This window comes from Anopheles nili, chromosome 3 (genome assembly GCF_943737925.1).
Source record: "Anopheles nili chromosome 3, idAnoNiliSN_F5_01, whole genome shotgun sequence".
Lineage (NCBI taxonomy): Eukaryota > Metazoa > Arthropoda > Insecta > Diptera > Culicidae > Anopheles > Anopheles nili.
This window is the reverse complement of record NC_071292.1, coordinates 4,012,809-4,030,052: the sequence shown is the minus strand read 5'-3', so window position 1 is coordinate 4,030,052 and position 17,244 is coordinate 4,012,809. Positions and strand designations below refer to the sequence as shown.

Here is a 17,244-nt window from a genome sequence, read left to right as displayed (position 1 = left end):
TAAACAAAAATAGCACTTAACTAGCTATTGGTTACACGATTTTGGTGTTATTTCACGTCCCAATTATGCCTGTCTAATTAGAAACGTGCTTATGTTGTTTTTATCGGATGTCTGACAGCTTTGACAGCTTGTGGCAATGTTTTGGAACTATTTTTCCCAGCAGCAAAAGAATGCCAGAATACGCGCCTTTTGATCAAATTTCAAATCATCTGTCTGTGACTACGCATTGTGTGGATCTAGTTTAGTTTACGCAAACGTATAAGCATATAGTTAAAATGTCTGTCACAGAAACAGTGTCTAGAAATCAAGCCACATCCCAGCAAAAACATCTACAAATTGCAAACCAACAAACAAACCCACTGGCAGGATTCCCGGAGTTTACTTGCTTCAAGCTCGTTCAGAGCGATGGCGCCGAATTGAAGCTCAAGTTACAATGCAAACAGAAAGCCGATATGGACCCAAAATCATTGAAATGGGCATTCAAACTAGCCGAACGCAACGTAAAACCTCAATACCTAGCATGTAGCTTAGGTTGGCAGCCGAAAATTAAGCAGGTAGATTTAAACAAGCAATGGGCACGTTACCTTGTAGCCACGGATGCTGCCAGCAAGAAACCGGTGGCATACACCATGTTCCGGTTTGACCTCGACTACGGGCGCAGCGTATTATACTGCTATGAGTTGCAAGTTGAAGCTGAATTTCAGCGCAAAGGACTGGGCGCATTCATGATGAAGGCCTTGGAACAGATGGCACGACACTTTTCCATGGAAAGAGTTGTGTTGACGGTTCTGAAGAATAACGACGATGGTATGCGGTTCTACAGAAGGTTAGGATACGACATTGACGAGATGTCTCCTGGCAAAGAAGAAGATGCTGCCTACGAGATAATGAGCAAGGGAATGTTTTAACTAACAATAATGTTAAAAAAGTCTCAATTAATTATTTTATTCACTCAATAAATGTAGCTCCAACGTGATCAAAATTGTTAAATTGATAAGGGTTCGTAAAAAAATATCTACGACTCATTTGTTTGATTCGTAGTCACTGTTTGCTTTTCGTTTGTGCTTTCCTTTATTGGTTGTAGCAGAGATTCGTCCTGAGATGTTTCTGTTGAATGAAATATTTGAATATGCGCTTTACAATTGTGGGTCCAACGGAAGCTTTTATGGCAATACGGACAACGGAAAATATGCTTCAAGCCTTCGTGCAGCACAGTATGTCTTTTCAAGGTTGCCTTTCTGTTGAAAGTTTCTTCACATTTGTCACAACTAAATTGCTGGATGGACTGTGAATGCAGTTTTATGTGATTATCATATGACTGTTTGCTGGCATATGATTTATTGCAAACATTGCACCGGTATGCCCGAATTCCTAGATGTGAAGTTAAGTGTTGCGATAGATGAGCTATTTTTATGAATGCTGCCTGGCATATATTGCACACATGCTGACGGCTTTTAGTTTTGCCTAACATATGCTCAGATCGGCGACTGTGTACTATCTTGTGCATTATTTCACTTTCTTCGTCGGACGTATGATTTGATTTGTCACCAATTTCGCTACCCTCCATTGACTCATCGCTTGACGAAGTAGCTGTTCGACTCACATTCGAAGTAGGTTTCACCCAGGAATCCAGCATCACCATCTCACCGTGAATTCGTGCTCGATGGATCTTTAGGAGACCATTTCTTTTAAATACTGATGGACATTTTTTGCAATGATAACGAACATCATCTGGATCGTTGGACTGCGAGTGGACTTGCTTAATGTGTGTATTCAGATTGACCTTCTGAACGAATTTCATCGGACAATAAGAGCACTGGAAATTTCTTAACCTCTCATGAATAAGCAAATGTTTGTTAAGACTAGTTTTCTGAGTAAACTTTCGGGGACATTTATGACAGAGAAATGGCTGATCTTTCGTGTGCACCACCAGGTGTCGGCGTAGATCATACCCATCTTGAAATTTCTTCTCACACACCATACATTTATACCGCTCTAGCGTTTTATCGATGCGACAATCTAGTGCCATTGCATTTGGATCCACAAATGGAACCAAAGTACCTGTGTGACCAGTGTCGACGGATTGTTCGCTCATCGTGTCGCATGTTGCCGACATATAGTTTGATATCTTAGATGCAGATTCCATTATCGACGTCGACTATGTGAGACTCAAATCCTACACAATGTAATCACGGTTTAAAATAGAAAAAGTCTATCAATTAAAAGATTTTGGAGAGTAATAGCACAGATAATACCTTTCTTTACTTCATTTTGAATGTTATCCAGAAAGGAAATTTGATTTTTTTTCCAATTTTCCAACATCGACAGAGCTTCTACACTTGTATGTTTACATACAATGTTATTGCCTTTCTGTCACTTGAATGGTGTCAATTGGATGCTCCTAAAAGGTAAAAAATCACAAGCTTCTACGTACATTTGCGTTTCATCGCTTTTCGATCTTAAAATACACATTTATAAAATGCAGTGTAGAGTGTGTTTGGAACAAGTTATCAATGGGGATAAAACGTGTTTGATATGGATTTTTAAAACATATATTAAGAACATGGCGATTGGAGACTTATTAAAGGATTTGTTCAATGTGCAGGTTTGCTAGCGCGGAAAACGCTAAGAAATCATTTAAATTGAACTGATCTTATTTATTTGGTCGCAGGTGTCGGAAGGAGATTGTTATCCAAAACATATCTGCGAGCGATGCTACATTGAACTTCAGACAGTGTGCCTGTTTAGAGAAAAACTGTTAATGTCTGATAAAATGCTCCGCATGTTGGGTCGGCCGAAGAATGATACTTATGAAGAAGACGTGGGAGACGAATCCGCTTCTTCATGTACGCTAATCACCAGGTCAGGCGATTTAGAAGCAGAATCTCGTCTAACGACGATCCATACAATGCCAGATCGTTGTTACAAATGTGATGAAAAAATTCCGTGCACGCAGCCCATATTTCAGGTAGAGCCAGCTGTGAAGGAAGCCAGTGCGAATTGTCGATCAGATGAAATTTTATGCGACACGTGTTACAAAGGTAACTTTTTTGAGCAAATGAAAGAGCAATATATTCAAAGAGCGGACGATATAAGTTTGACGCATTTGGCTAGCGAATGTTCGCAGTATAAAGCAGAATGTGGTGAGCGAGAAGTAAAACGATTCTGTTGTGTCACGCATTGCTCGGAGGTTTTTAACAATGAAGCTGAACTGTTGATACACGTGCAACAAGTACATGCAGATAAAGTTAGACGAAATCAGGAAATTCAAGAACTTGAAAGACCGTTTAAGTGTAACATATGTTTCAGAGCCTTTTTTTCAGCTAAAAACTTACGCATTCATAAGTATATTCGACTGTATCATAACAATAAGATATCTATCTGCTCGAAATGTCCATTCATGGCGGCTAGCAAGGCAGAGTTAAACGTTCACGAGCGTTCACATACTGACGAACGCCCTTTTCCTTGTAATAAATGTGAGAAACGATTTTATTCTAAGGTGAATCTGAAATCACATCAGGTTTGTCATAGGACTGAGCGACCTTTTAGCTGTCCGCACTGTCCTAAAAGTTTTTCTCGAAAACGAAACATGAACGAGCACATCAACTCATGCCATTCAAATGAAAAACCGTTTCATTGCGATAACTGCAGTGCATCTTTTAAAACGTTGCAGCACCTACGTCTTCACTGCCGATTACATACAGGTGAAAAACCTTATACATGTAGCGTTTGTCCGAGAAGTTTCTATCACATATCGGACCATAAAAGGCACGAATTGTGGCATACAGGAGAAAAGCCATACAGCTGCTCAACATGTGGCGCATCATATACTAGAAAGCATTCCCTTACTTTGCATGAACGCATTCATACCGGGGATCGACCGTTTGGTTGCGATGATTGTGGAAAACGCTTCACGCAGGTTTCGTTGTTGAAGAGACATGTAGTTCGGCATAAGTGTTAATTTAAGTTATAACGTCCCAGCGATGATATACTAATTTTATTGGTAGCAAATTTTTAAAAAAGGTTTTGAACTATATGTGAACCATGCCTCTGGCAATATATTAGTATATAACTAACTTGAATTGTGTCATTAAAATTGCTGAAATAGTGTTGTCAGCCTTTCTGTTGATTAAATTACATAGTTATGTTGTATTTGAAAAATGAATTAAAAACTCTAATGTAGAATAAAAGCGAATAAAATATGCAACGAGCAGAATAAAATCAATAAAACGATTTGCGGCATTTGAAAGTAATAGTTGAGATCAATTGTAATATAATTTTCATCGGACATCAGCTGGAGATCTGCTGTCACGCAGCACATATTAGTTGTTTGTAGTTTGTTTATATTATTATTTAGTTAATGCTCGTTGAATTCCATACCTACTGAACAAATTTACTTTGGGCGTCTTAATTTCATAAGTAGTATTTACGAATTGCAGAGTATTTCAATTAATTCCATGCATATATTGACGCTAACGACGTAGACCAGTAAAATGTGGAACGAAGATTTGAATGTTTTTACCAATACTCCAAAAGAGCCGCCAACTAAAGTAAATCGAACAAAACTACCACGACGTGCTAGGAATTTAAGGTAATAAGGTATTCTGTTAATGTGTTATGTGATATTCAGCTAGTCATACTGAACGGTTTCTCTCTTAAAGCAAGGAGCAACTACAAAAAGCTATACGCAAGAAAAAGGAATGCAATGATAGAGCACAGCGCATTGTAGAAACATTGATAGAACCTGACCGAGTAGAGGATGAATTTCTCCTCATGCTCAAAGACATCAACCAATGCCATATGGAAGATATTGTACAGGAGCGGGCAATTGGGAAAATCTGCGGCTACCCGTTGTGCGACAACAAACTGACTGAGTATGTATATTTATGCTTTGGATTGATAAAACTATTTACCGTAATTATGTTACAATTTCGTTAAATTACTCTCACAGCATACCAAAGCAGCAGTACGTGATTTCAGTAACAAGAAGCAAAGTTTACGACATTACGGAGAGGAAGAATTTCTGTTGTGGCGAATGTTACAAAGCGTCCAACTATATCAAGCAGCAGATGCTAACGAGCCCGCTTTGGTTGCGTGATCAGGAAGATATTCCAAGCTTTCGCCTTCTGAATGGCAGACAGCTTGTGTATCGCGAAACGGATGTAAAGAAGCCAATATCGACAGAAAATGTGTTCCTTGGGGAACTGAAGGTTGTTGAAAGAACGTACGATTCAAAAGAGCTAGCGTCAATGTTTCAAATAGAGCCTCAACGTGATGTATGCACATCGAACAGTGCTGACGAAACGATTCCTCATGATATACAGAGAATCGTTGAAGAAACATTAAAGCTACACGTGTGAAGAAATATAAAGTTACATTTTGTAATAAACGGAATCAAACTGTAAAGTTACAATCGTGATATTTGCATGCTAGCTGAAGGGATTGATGACGTCATTTGTCATAATATTGACGTTTCCAAAATGTGTTATTTATTTCGTAGCAGGTTTTAGAAGCAACTTTTTGGACTTGTAGAATATATTCCACTTGTATCGTGTAAGTACGCCAAACGCAAGAATATTTCAAAACACGAACACATAAACCAGGCATCTGTACGCATGCTTACGAGGTTTAAAACCTCATTCGCATTTAGTGTATAGTTATTTTGTGACTACTTATAAAACTTTTGATTTTGACCCGGTTATGGTAGCAGTGTTTCACTTATTACTAGAGTTGAACATTTTTATATCCCCTGATCTTACAGCGAATAGTAAGCTTCAGATCAGCGTAAAGACGGATATTATATTCTTGTATGTAATGTTACATTGAAGACGTCTAAGTTGATTAAGGATGCAAAATTTGATCATAACGATGCTCCAGTCGTATCAGAGAGAAGCTCCTACAAATACAAAAGAATATGCGAAGCGTAAGTGTGCAAAGTAAATGATGATAGTCGCTAAATTGAACCAATTCTCCTCGATTAACCGAAACGGCGCTTTTCCACTTGCATGATCGTTCCTAGTGTGAACCGGTTCATGCAAATCACGCACTGATCAGCTGACGAGGTAGCGACTGGCATATTTTTTTAAAACTTTCCATCACTTTTCCCAGGACGCACCTGCAGGTTCAGCGGACCTGTCAGTAAAGGACTTTGTTCTTTCTCAATAATGAGCACTTTCTTTGCCTTATAGCTGAAACCCCCGGCTTGATGCTTCGGTGATCAATCAGCTGTCCATCATGTTTGCCGGCCAATATGCCTTTGTAATATTTTTAGCCATCCCCCATCCTTGGTATTTCGAAAAAGTAACTTGCTCTGGAAGAGTCTTTGGCGTTGTGAGGTCCCACACATTCTCATTTAGTGTTTTGCATTTTTTTCAAATTTTCCACCCTTGCAGAAGCGATAGCTGGTGATGCAGTCGAGTTGAAACGCACAATACACGACGACATATCTTTTCCTGGCGGAAACGGGCACTGCGGGGACCAAGCAACGAGGGACACGACGGTATCGTGTTGCGGATTGAAGCGCGAGACGGGGTGTCATAAAGGCATAGTTTTGCTCTCGCGGTAAGCGACTGCAAAAACGGTTCGGTTGTACGTTCCTTAGTCAGTCACGGTTGAGCGTTGGTCGAATGTGGAACACGTTTCGTTTTCACTAGCAAGAATACTTATCAGACCAGAAGCGTAATAAGCTTTTATAAACGATTTGCAAAGTACGTGCCTAAACCACATAGAGTACTGAGATTGTCAAGTTCAAGGTCGCATAAAAGAGAAGAATTTGCACGAGTGCTTGTTACGAAATGGCGCAGCAAGTGCAACAAGTTTTCAAGGTTGCTCTGGCAAAAGCGGCTGGCCAAAGGGCGATGTCTACCGGTGTCATCGGCGCGTTGGACGGTGAGTACGGGATTAGTAAGAATGCACCGATAGAAAGCATCATCCGGAGAGAAACTGCATTGGAAACCGGTTTAAGTGATGCATTGCCGCTAACGGTGCGACACGTTGTACCCGGTTTACTGTTTTTAAATCCAGACGGAACTCTCATTTCGCAAATGCAAACAAAGAAACATGAACGCTTTGTTATTTTTTTAAACCAGGAGTCACGTTTCAGACATAGGAGCGTACACATATGTTCAAAAAATGACTAGCCGTGTGGGTTGGATTAATCTAAGGAACATTCTACTAGATTGTTTTGGTAGACTGGATATAAGTCAGTCTATTACCATTCATACCGGTTCATGCATGTTTAAATCATTTTCAATGCAAATTTCTGTATTCCGCTTATAGATGACGGGAATTTGAATACAAATTACGATCTACAAATTTGAGTACAAGTTTACTTTTTTCCGTTACCATCATTCTAGGCTCCGCTGGACAGGTTGTAAAAACGACTGTGGGCCAATCCTCCGGGCTGCACATGTCCGCTCAACGCTCTTATCCACTGGCAGCACCACTCCCTTTGCCGCCAAACATTAGTGCATCGGAAACGAACCGTTTCTCGCCGCTGCGTTCGCGTGATATTAACGCTTCCGCTATGTTGGCGCACCAATCGCTGGCACCGAATCCAGTTGAAGTGGCCGCTGTTGATGGGTCTTGTATAGATGTCACAGTGGACATGAGTGCCAGGGAAACCGATCCGCATGTCGAATCGTACGATTGCAGCGGAGCCGTCAGCCTAAATTCGGCTATGCAGAGCAACGTGCCCAGTCCCTTCGGTGGAATGCACAAGTTTACGCATCTGAACATGCCAGGCGGTGCGTGGGCACAAGAGAGCAAATTTCTGTCGCACGAGCTTAATTCATCGCATTATACCAATCTACGCCAGGAGGTACGCTCGGATTGGTGCAACTATGAGGACCGACCGATCAAACCCGAAGGTACGATGGTAGTAGGTTTGTCACGCTCAGTATTCCGCACGCATGGCAGTACTGATCGTAGAACGTTTTTGATGACCTTGCCTCTGCGGCACTTTTCTGATGTTTGTATGCTTGGCACAGGGCGAGCTTTTTCAACAAGTTCGTCACATTTATTGGCATTTTCCTCTTTCCTTTATAACAAATCCTCGCAAGCTACTAACCCTAGCAACGCCGCTGCTAGCGATCAAAATTTAAAAGATTCAACCAAAACCGTGACTAACAAGGAACGGCTACCCGATGCGGTACCCGTTTCGCGCAAAGATCGGCTAAAAAAGGCAATCAAGGAGTATGGTTCCACCGTGCTTGTATTCCATGTCAGCATTAGTCTCGTTTCCTTAGGAACCTGTTATCTGCTCGTGTCTAGGTTTGTATTCGGTTCGTGACACGATGGACGTGTGAAGTAACGTTCCATTAACTGGTTCACTGAAGCTTTTTCAGTTCTAATACCATTTTTATCTTAAATCATCATACGAAAGTGTTCTATCTCTTTTTAAAAACTTCCATATTTTTTTACTTTTCCATCTTTTCAGCGGAATAGACATGTTGGCCTTGTTGGATCGCATGGGTTGGGGTGATTCTGCTTTGGCCAGCAAAGTTGGTGCCGGTGCCGGCACATTCGTAGTTGCCTACGCCATTCATAAGGTTTTTGCACCAGTTAGAATTAGCATTACTCTCGGCGCGACACCGTTGATCGTACGATATTTGCGCCGAAAGGGCATACTGAAACCACCGGTAACGTCAAGTTCCTCTGGGGGATCAACATCGCCAAGAATGAAGTGAGGAAACGTTATTACACATCTGATGGTAAAGAAGAAAGTGTATATTTTGTTTTGAGTGTTGATCAGCAATAAATATTGAACTAGCACTATATATTTTGTTGAATGATATTGTTTATGTGCAATCGCCAAATTTGATCATCTACAACATGTAATATGAAGCTGATGTGGTGGGCGTACGCATGTGTACTGCACGTATCAAAATAAAATAAAATTTCGGAATAGCTCAAACACTTTACCACAATAAATACCAATTTGTTTTTGATAGTTTAAATTGTCTCATGTATAGCATTTCGCATTTCCGTAATCCGCAATGAGCTACGATCTTTTACAGATCGCTTAGCGCATTTTCACTAACTTTTTCTAGTTTCATTCGCAACTTTGGCAGGATTAATATTCCTGCGTGTTCAGTATTCTTAAAACCCTTAGCGAAATCCTTAATCGTATTTTATTAAATGACATTACGTTTTCACTCGACTTCTTAAAAGCTACTTGATGTACTTGTGTGTGTTTTTTTTCATTTTCGTAGATTTATCCTATTGCAATAGACGTTTTTCCTCCATAAACCCTAAAAAACGGCAGAGCATTGAGCATACAACAAATAAAACATAATCGAAATAAGCGCACATTTCGTAGCCGTGGATTGAGATACTATTGCAAACTTATCTTACAGAATATTTTACGAATAGCAGTTTGAACAGGGTTTGAACATTGAATGATGTTTAAATCATAGCCAAATTTACTCTGCATTTGTACAAAAAAAACGTGCATTTTTTATTTAAATTGACGAAAATCATCAGCTCATCAGAGCGTAGTTTAGTTACCATATTTCCTGCCGTGTCTAATGTATGATACCGGGCTGACACACCTCCAAGTATTGTAAAAGAGCAAGTTAAATACAGTTGATTTATAGGAGCTTGCGTTTTTTTGCTTTAACTAAAACAATTATTCAAGTTATATTTCGTCAAACATCGGGGTGCTTAAAGGATGATTTAGAAAAAGCTTGAACATATTTTTTGTTTTCAAATTGAGCTATTTACCCATCTTGTAAGTCCGAATACGAATTTATACGAATACGAACAATACGATTTTTTTCACGAGTGTGCGCGTGTGTAAACATGATAGGGATTTCGCTAAATATCACATATCTGTTTAGGAAACAGAAGCGAGAAGTTGCTCTTTTTCTATGTCACTTCTATTTAACTGCTATGATCTCATTCGGCTACATTTATCCATCTCTATTTTTTATTGGAAAAGTTTGAATTACATGGAATACAAGAGAACTAAATGTATTTGCATGTATTTCGTAATTAGAGGAAAAGGTAATACGATTTTTTTTCTTTTTACCATACTTTTCAACATGTATCTTTGCATTGCGACACTAAGTTGTTCTTCTCCCAGTTTAGATTGGCTACAATATTCGGTCAAACTTATTTCTATGCGATGCTATAAACAACAGAAGGTCTTCTTGGGCTGTTAATTTTCTCAACCTGATCGTTTTGGTTGCAACAATGTAACAGCCTGTGACGCATCAGGGAATAGGTTGTAATAGTTAATAAGAGGCACGTATGCCGCACCTATAACACGACCAGCGAACCAACGTCCATGTAATGCATTGACGGCAAGTACGGCGGTTGCAATACTTGGACACTTGACATAAACGTTACCTGAAGGAGATTGCTTGTCGACATAAACGTGCTGCACACCTCCATGCTTATTGCATTCCTCTATCACATCGTCCTGAATTTCCACATCCCAGTTTGCGTTAGTTTCGGTAGCCGGATCAAACATGTTCGAAAGCAGAAAACACTGTGTCGCAATTGGCGGCGACTGATGGATGGGTTGTTGCGGCATAGGCTGCGGAGCGGTTGCTAGGAGTGCGTCAGCAGCAGCTCGAGGAACAGCGAGACCCGCTCCTTCAGCTAATTTGAACATAAGCTGCAATCGCCCGGTGGCCCCGAGTTCTATGCCACTGCGATCCATCTCGTCCGTGTCCAAGGATGCGTGTGTTGTTACATCCAATCGTTCAGTTACGTTCCCTACTTTCATCGGACGACCAGCAAGTTCGAATCCGTTCAACTGTTCTAGGGCTTTTTTAGCATCATCAGCATTATGAAACTAGGAATAGATAAAAAAAATCCAGTAAATAATTAAGTTTAAGCCAAATTAAATTTAAAACTACATATTAAATCGTTTTAAAATAATGGAATAGGTAAGACATAAATAATCAATGCTGTGCGATATTGCGTAGCATACGATAACAACCCCAAGAATATTTAGGAAGATATCAAATATTAGCAACACCGATCTTCGTCAGAAGATGAATTTTGATATAGCATGTTTTTACCCCTCGATTGCAAACAATTTATCACAATCAAGTCAAGAAATATGCAGAAACAACGAAGAGCACATTTTTCTGTTATTCTAGTAATACAAACTGTTGTAGGATATTGCATAACAAACGATAGCAATTCCCATAAACGATTAGGAAGCTACCAAAAAGTTGTAACATCTTATATTGATATAGCACATTTTTACCCCTCGATTGCAAACAATTGATCACAATCAAGTCAAGAAATATGCAGAGACCATGCAAATCCAGTAATTATCAGAAAAGTAGTTTGTGAATAAATTGAAAACTTAAGACAACAATATGATTGCTAAAAAATCCCTTATACACTTACTGTGATAAATCCGTATCCTTTGGAGCGACCGGTATCTGCGTCCATGATCAGCTGAATGTTATCGATTTTGCCGAAGGGTTCGAAGATACCGTTCAACATATCCTCTGTTATGTTGAAGTGCAACGAGCCAACGTACAGTCGCATCGGCCCGGATGGATTTTTCGGTGGCGCAGCCGGTGGTTGACTAGCCATTCGGTTCTTTTCGGCTTGTGTATGCTGTACACTAATCGGAATCCCGAGTAGCTTCTGTCCGGATAACCCGAGAGCCAAAGAGACCGATTCGGGATCCTTGAATTCAATGTACGCTATACCTTTGAATCGTTTAGTTTTGTTGCATGTTATTAAACGCACATCTCGAACTTTGCCCACGCTGGAAAAGAACTCTTCTAGATCCCGTGCGTGTATGCGCTGAGAAAGTTGCATGCAAAATACTGTGCGTGCGTCTCGATCTTCCTGGGACATTTCTTCCGGTGGTGAACGATCTCGGTAGTAACCTCCCGATCCACCACGTCCTCGACCACGATACGGCTTCGGAGACATAGAACGACGTCTTCGTCCGGGCTCCCTTGAACGGCTTCGTCGACGATAATCACGTTCACGAGAACGTCGACGATGATCTCGTTCTTTTGAGCGCCTTTTCTCCATTCCACTGCTACGGTGTTGATCGCTTTTTACCCGTTCCTTCTCCTTCGAACGATCTTTCAAACGATCGAAGCGCAACGGAGAACGAGACTTGCTACGTTCTTTGCTTCGGCGACGTTCCTTGTCCCGAGTACGGCCCGGTGATCGAGAACGATGTTTCTTTGAGCGACTTTCACCGTCTCGATCTCGTTCTCGTTCACGCTCCCGATCTCGTTCACGATCACGTGAACGACTGCAAGTTTAATTGACGAGACAAAATGAAAAAAAAACGAATGAATATAAAATCATACACATACTTTGCTTTTGCTTACCGGGTTGATTTACTATGACCGTTTTCTTTTGTTTTTTTTTCACCGTTGCTTGTACCATTGTCAATTGGAGATGTATCATCCTAGATGAGTTGAGTTGAAGAACACCATATGCGAACAGATAGGTCGCAATCGTACCGAGAAGATAAGGTCGTATTCGAGAAAATGAATCGGGATTTGCATTGAACGGTAGAGGAGGGTTGGTTTTGGTGTTTGATTTGACGTTCGGGCAATCGAGAACGTTACATATTTTGAACGAAATGACGGAGATGAGCAATAAGAAAGAAAACAACAAAAGAGAGAGAAAAAGAGAAAAGAGAACAATAAAAAAGAGTTAATTTTATACAATGCATTCGGCTGGGTAAATCACTTTTGGGAGTGCTAGAACTGGTTTCCTCTGCGACCAGGAGGATATTATGCCATTGACCAGCGCCCATCTGATTTGACATGTAAATAAGGAAGGATTTGGTACACACAACTTGAGACTTGCTGTAGAATATACGCGTATTTTCAGATTTAACCCAGTTTGCTTCACATGTCTTGTCCACTTTGCGCGACAGTACATCACACCATCACCTACGTGTCCAGTAAACCTACATCAAAAAAGGAAGACATATAAACTTGGTTTGTGCCTAAAATGCGTGACTTCGTAACTAGTGACATAGATACGCATGTTCCTGTGTAGGATCAATAGATCTGCCTTCTTCTACAGACCAGCCGCGGCGAAGGATGGTTCTGCATGAACGCGGAAGTATACTTTGCGTAGTTAATTCTGCAATTACAACACATTGTATTCTGTTAATGGACACACAAACTTACGTTTGAGGATCGTTCATTGGATGTACTCTGCGAGATTGAATATTTCGTCTTTTTAGCAATGGACGCTAAAGCGTTAGTTTTTGGAGCTATCTTAATCTATTACTCGTAATTTGAAGATAGATGAATGTTCTGGGCGCTTTACACAAAGCTTCATGAAATACCACCAGTAGACATCGGGGGAGTAATTAACGCACTAAGAGCAATTAATCTGCAAAATGAAAATATTGCTTTTAGGGTTGCTCAGGGGGGAAACAATATCCAACAAGCATATATCGAAAGAAATTTGGTAAAGACATTAATATGCTGTCTTTATCCAACAGATTACCAATGACCGGTAAGTGGATATGACCATGTCATCGTAGGAAAGCGCAAGAAAAGTACCAATAGCAACAAATACTTCGGCTGGTATCGGCATCAATCGGTCTGATCTGCAAAGAATCTATTCATAAACATCATAGACCAAAGGTACACGTCGTACGATGACGAGCATCACAACCGGTGGTTGAAGAGACTCGAGGGATGAGAGCTCGATAGGATTCTTTTAAGCCATTTGCCCAAAGACGACACCAAACAATCGCGGACCTAGAAGAAACCGACAGAGTGATATTAAGTGGAGTAAGCCTCAGCCAGTCGCTCCCAGTGGACGCCAACGGCTGCTCGGGCTTGATCCAGATTCCTTATCGCATGAAAAGGGACCCAAAGAGGACCTGTAAAGAGAGCAACGTACGCACAAAGAAAGCTCCACTTGATTGCAGTAAATTCATCGTTGATTCAAATCGTTTCCGTTGCTGCTGGGTTCGCAATACAAACTCTGCTGAATAGACGAGATCTAGAATGAACAGATACTAAGTAGTGATGTAACCAAAACATCACAATTATTAAAGTTCGACTGTTCGGTTTCCATATCCTTCAACCATCTAGGGTAAGCCAACGGTAGATGGAATTGATATTCAAATAGATGTCTTCATACATCGTTCTGAAATGTTGCTATAAACTTTAGCTATAAAAACCATGATTTCCTGATGATGGAACAGGACCGTTTCAATAAAATTTAATCATCTACAGTGCAATATGCCATCATGCCGCTAACGCTACATACTTTATGAGTTACCACTTTGAAAACCTCTCTCTTCACGAGCAAATAAACAGAGATCCTATCAACAATTGAAAAATGAATTATAATATTGAAGTTCATTTTCAAGTAAACGCACAAATAACGAATAGTTTTGCTTGTACTTATTGCTACCAGGCAAATTTAGGACAAGTTTTACGCTTAGCCAAACATAGATGCTAAAGAAAAAACGGAAAATCAGAGATGGTTTGGCTCGCAGTTGTTTTCGCTATGCTCCACCGTTTGAAACATATTCGTATGTAAAAAAAAGGATCAGGGAAAGGAAAGCTTATGGAAACGAACAGTACCAATGGAGGAGGTTGGTGCATTCCTACATCATATCTTTTCCAAACTACTCCATTAGCACTTGTTTGTTCGCTCTGGTTTTAATTAGCATCATGCGTACTTTTCATTATGTTTTCTGTCGTCGAATAGAATGCCATAAAAAGGAATGCGACATTCCATTCGTGGCTTCTTGCTGTGTCAATCGGGACTGATCTATATGATAGCTTTTAATATTTTTGCCTACTTTGATTCCAACCAGCAGACACAGAGCAGCATTTACAGAGATCAGCCTAGAAAAATAAAGAGAAAGTTCTACTTTAATCACATTGACTCCGTTGGTTTGCTGGTGTCGTTTGGCTTTTTCAAGATTTACACAGAAAGAGAAAGAGGAACGCGAGATTTTTGGGATAATTTTTTGGCAATTTAAAAGAAAATAAGAGGTAACGATAGAATGTTGGAATATGAAATAAAGATTGTAACAACGATTTCTTAGGATAATCGGTTACGATAATTTTCATCTGAATAGTTTTTTTCGTACTAACAAAGAATAATGTCTCACGCGCGCATAAATATGGGAGAATTTGTATTATTTTCATTTTTTCTGGAATTATTTGTATGTACCTTTGTCTTTGAAGTTGAACACACACATTCTCTGTACCAAATTCATACCGGAACCTGACATAAGTATCGTCTATAAAATGCAGAAACGAGGAAAATTCATGTCATTTACCTTTTTGACAACAGTTTGTAGTAGATGAGTTGTTCGTAAAGGGGTTAATTTACATCTATTACTGTATCGGTCTGCTGTTTACCGTGAATCAGCACTTACAACTACGTCGCGAGTACGCAACAACATTTGAACTCAGATCATGTACATAATGGTTGATGATGTTGCATTATTTTTTTTCTTGTTCGTAATCTTACATTTAAAGCCCAAAGTAAATCTACAGTTCTTTACCGTAACGCCACCAGGAGGGAAAGAAGGAAAAAGAACAATGTCCTTCGAATGGACAAAATCTATATGGCAATATCGAAACTTCCGGCATTTTGCGGAGCCCTCGGATCAGTTGTCTCTTTCTTTCCCGCCTTAGGCGTAGATGCTTACGATTTCTAGTCTCGAGCAACACACCAAGCCTTAGCCACTGTTTTCTTTCCAAACTTACAAACATTTCTGGCCACGAAAGGAGCGCGAATAGTAGAAAAAGATGCACTAAAATAAAACAATCACACAACAAATTTTGGTATCAACATGATTTGAACTTACCTCCTTTTTGTAGGGCGCTTCTAGCAGGTTCAATACTTCAACATTTAGTTCGTCATCAGCCGCCATCTTGTCCGAAATGTGTTCTCTTCGTGGTTCGCGATCGTAAAAAGTAGAGCTTTTCATTCCGTGTGGCAACTATAGAGTTGAAATGTTCACACAATCGATCGTAGTCACTGTTGAATATCGATGATTATTCCTTGAAATCCTCTAACTTGTTATTAAATAAGGATTTCAGCAACGTAAGCGACAAGAATCTTCACTTGCACCTAGCAGCTTTTTCTTTTTGACAGTATGAAGAACATGACGAAAAGCAGGTTTTCTGTTGGAATGATTACAGGGTTGGTTGCCTCAACAGATTCAAACGTTCTGTCGAGTTAATACAAGTCGCTTGATTTTATATAATGTAGATACATAATATATTGTACTTCAATGTAAATTGTCTATAATTGATAGGATTTGTAAGTAAAATTATAGAAACAAAACGTATTGTAATATAATGTGATGTAATACTAACCCTGCATTTTTGAGACTCATTTGACAGCGAGAAACGTTTAGATCATACTATTAAGAGGTTCAAATTAGAATATCAGAAAAAAGTGGTATAACACGTATAATAAATCGGTCCTTTCAAAATGTTCTTGATAGCTACGTTATGCATGTGAATGTAATAATATATTTATATTAATTTGTTATAAATTGAGCAATGGAATGTATTTCGATGGAACATGAAAATACACATGGTCACGTTTTGATAACCACGTGCTCTAGAGCAAATATATCTTTCGTTAGCATATAGTTCAACTGAGTTTAATTTAAAAAATGTAAGATGTACTAGCAAGATTGATATTACCTAAGTTTCATTTCAAACAATACAGCAATACATAAATCATCACACATGTTTAAAGTGTAATAACAGGTACGATAGTTTTGCGTTCTGTTCATGTTATTCAAATCATTTTAAAGAACCCAAATATATGTCCCATCTTGTTACCTTTATTACGAATGAAGTGTACAATATAAGTAATACGGTAAATAAAACTCCTTTACCGGTGTTCCGTAATCGGTAGCATCTCTAGCTTCTTCGTTAGAACTGTTCGACGATCGATAATAAAGGAGGGAAAATATAAAATATCGTCCTGGTTTTGTTTCATCCGACTTGTACGGGTGCTACAGCAAATGCTTTAAGCGTCCAATTAAATCTATCCGTCGGTTGCTTCTGCCGTCAGCAAACGGCGATTTTTGCCGCAGTCCAAGCGAAGGGCTGGACCCTAGAAACCACATCGTAAGAAGCAATCGTAGCCGCGTGCCATGAATAAAAGCGTGTTACATATAAAAAAGTAACTCCGTCCGACAACAAGGAGTTCCGCAACCGTCACCTGGAAATAAGGTCACTGAGTCAATAAACTCAGCGAACGGCGCGTCTAGTCTGGAATGGCTGGGTCTAGAAC

The 17,244-nt window shown here is 39.7% G+C and overlaps 5 protein-coding genes across 7 annotated transcripts; 3 read left to right on the top strand and 2 right to left on the bottom strand.

Annotated features, from left to right (window-relative positions):
- Window positions 1–275: 275 nt before the first annotated feature.
- Window positions 276–908, top strand: LOC128727865 (N-alpha-acetyltransferase 40). The gene has a single exon (XM_053821816.1). It carries the CDS (start codon window positions 276–278, stop codon window positions 906–908), a length of 633 nt encoding a protein of 210 aa, XP_053677791.1.
- Window positions 909–1,015: 107 nt separating this feature from the next.
- On the bottom strand, window positions 1,016–2,029 carry LOC128727794 (zinc finger protein 710-like). The gene has a single exon (XM_053821737.1). It carries the CDS (start codon window positions 2,027–2,029, stop codon window positions 1,016–1,018), a length of 1,014 nt encoding a protein of 337 aa, XP_053677712.1.
- A 2,464-nt stretch (window positions 2,030–4,493) lies between these two features.
- On the top strand, window positions 4,494–5,386 carry LOC128725736 (putative RNA polymerase II subunit B1 CTD phosphatase RPAP2 homolog). Its single transcript, XM_053819502.1, has 3 exons — window positions 4,494–4,591; window positions 4,662–4,874; window positions 4,952–5,386. The coding sequence occupies exons 1-3, from the start codon at window positions 4,494–4,496 to the stop codon at window positions 5,358–5,360; spliced, it is 720 nt and encodes a 239-aa protein (XP_053675477.1). The 3' UTR covers window positions 5,361–5,386.
- A 1,168-nt stretch (window positions 5,387–6,554) lies between these two features.
- On the top strand, window positions 6,555–8,777 carry LOC128727425 (uncharacterized). Of its 2 annotated transcripts, XM_053821337.1 has the most exons (4): window positions 6,555–6,888; window positions 7,356–7,925; window positions 7,989–8,271; window positions 8,438–8,777. In XM_053821337.1, exons 1-4 carry the CDS (start codon window positions 6,795–6,797, stop codon window positions 8,685–8,687), a joined length of 1,197 nt encoding a protein of 398 aa, XP_053677312.1. In that variant the 5' UTR covers window positions 6,555–6,794; the 3' UTR covers window positions 8,688–8,777. The 2 variants fall into 2 exon arrangements, with proteins under 2 accessions (XP_053677312.1, XP_053677313.1); XM_053821338.1 differs by lacking the exon at window positions 7,989–8,271 and having other exon boundaries at window positions 6,595–6,888; window positions 7,356–7,868; window positions 8,438–8,577.
- Window positions 8,778–8,918: 141 nt separating this feature from the next.
- LOC128727424 (RNA-binding protein 39) lies at window positions 8,919–16,048 on the bottom strand. Of its 2 annotated transcripts, XM_053821336.1 has the most exons (5): window positions 15,797–16,048; window positions 12,321–12,400; window positions 11,368–12,241; window positions 10,351–10,801; window positions 8,919–10,260 (listed from the first exon to the last, which is right to left on the bottom strand). In XM_053821336.1, exons 1-5 carry the CDS (start codon window positions 15,917–15,919, stop codon window positions 10,169–10,171), a joined length of 1,620 nt encoding a protein of 539 aa, XP_053677311.1. In that variant the 5' UTR covers window positions 15,920–16,048; the 3' UTR covers window positions 8,919–10,168. The 2 variants fall into 2 exon arrangements, with proteins under 2 accessions (XP_053677311.1, XP_053677310.1); XM_053821335.1 differs by having other exon boundaries at window positions 8,919–10,801.
- Window positions 16,049–17,244: the final 1,196 nt, after the last annotated feature.

Bases quoted from the DNA above. Each gene is read 5' to 3' on its own strand.
- LOC128727424 (XM_053821335.1), bottom strand. From the start codon at position 15,919: ATGAAAAGCTCTACTTTTTACGATCGCGAACCACGAAGAGAACACATT. The intron at 12,401-15,796 runs GTAAGTTCAAAT...CAACTCATCTAG, and splicing joins AAGCGCCCTACAAAAAGGAG to GATGATACATCTCCAATTGA. The intron at 10,802-11,367 runs GTAAGTGTATAA...ATCTATTCCTAG, and splicing joins AAGGATACGGATTTATCACA to TTTCATAATGCTGATGATGC.
- LOC128727794 (XM_053821737.1), bottom strand. From the start codon at position 2,029: ATGGCACTAGATTGTCGCATCGATAAAACGCTAGAGCGGTATAAATGT.
- LOC128725736 (XM_053819502.1), top strand. From the start codon at position 4,494: ATGTGGAACGAAGATTTGAATGTTTTTACCAATACTCCAAAAGAGCCG. The intron at 4,592-4,661 runs GTAATAAGGTAT...TCTCTCTTAAAG, and splicing joins CGACGTGCTAGGAATTTAAG to CAAGGAGCAACTACAAAAAG. The intron at 4,875-4,951 runs GTATGTATATTT...TTACTCTCACAG, and splicing joins TGCGACAACAAACTGACTGA to CATACCAAAGCAGCAGTACG.
- LOC128727865 (XM_053821816.1), top strand. From the start codon at position 276: ATGTCTGTCACAGAAACAGTGTCTAGAAATCAAGCCACATCCCAGCAA.
- LOC128727425 (XM_053821337.1), top strand. From the start codon at position 6,795: ATGGCGCAGCAAGTGCAACAAGTTTTCAAGGTTGCTCTGGCAAAAGCG. The intron at 6,889-7,355 runs GTGAGTACGGGA...CCATCATTCTAG, and splicing joins TGTCATCGGCGCGTTGGACG to GCTCCGCTGGACAGGTTGTA. The intron at 8,272-8,437 runs GTTTGTATTCGG...CCATCTTTTCAG, and splicing joins TGTTATCTGCTCGTGTCTAG to CGGAATAGACATGTTGGCCT.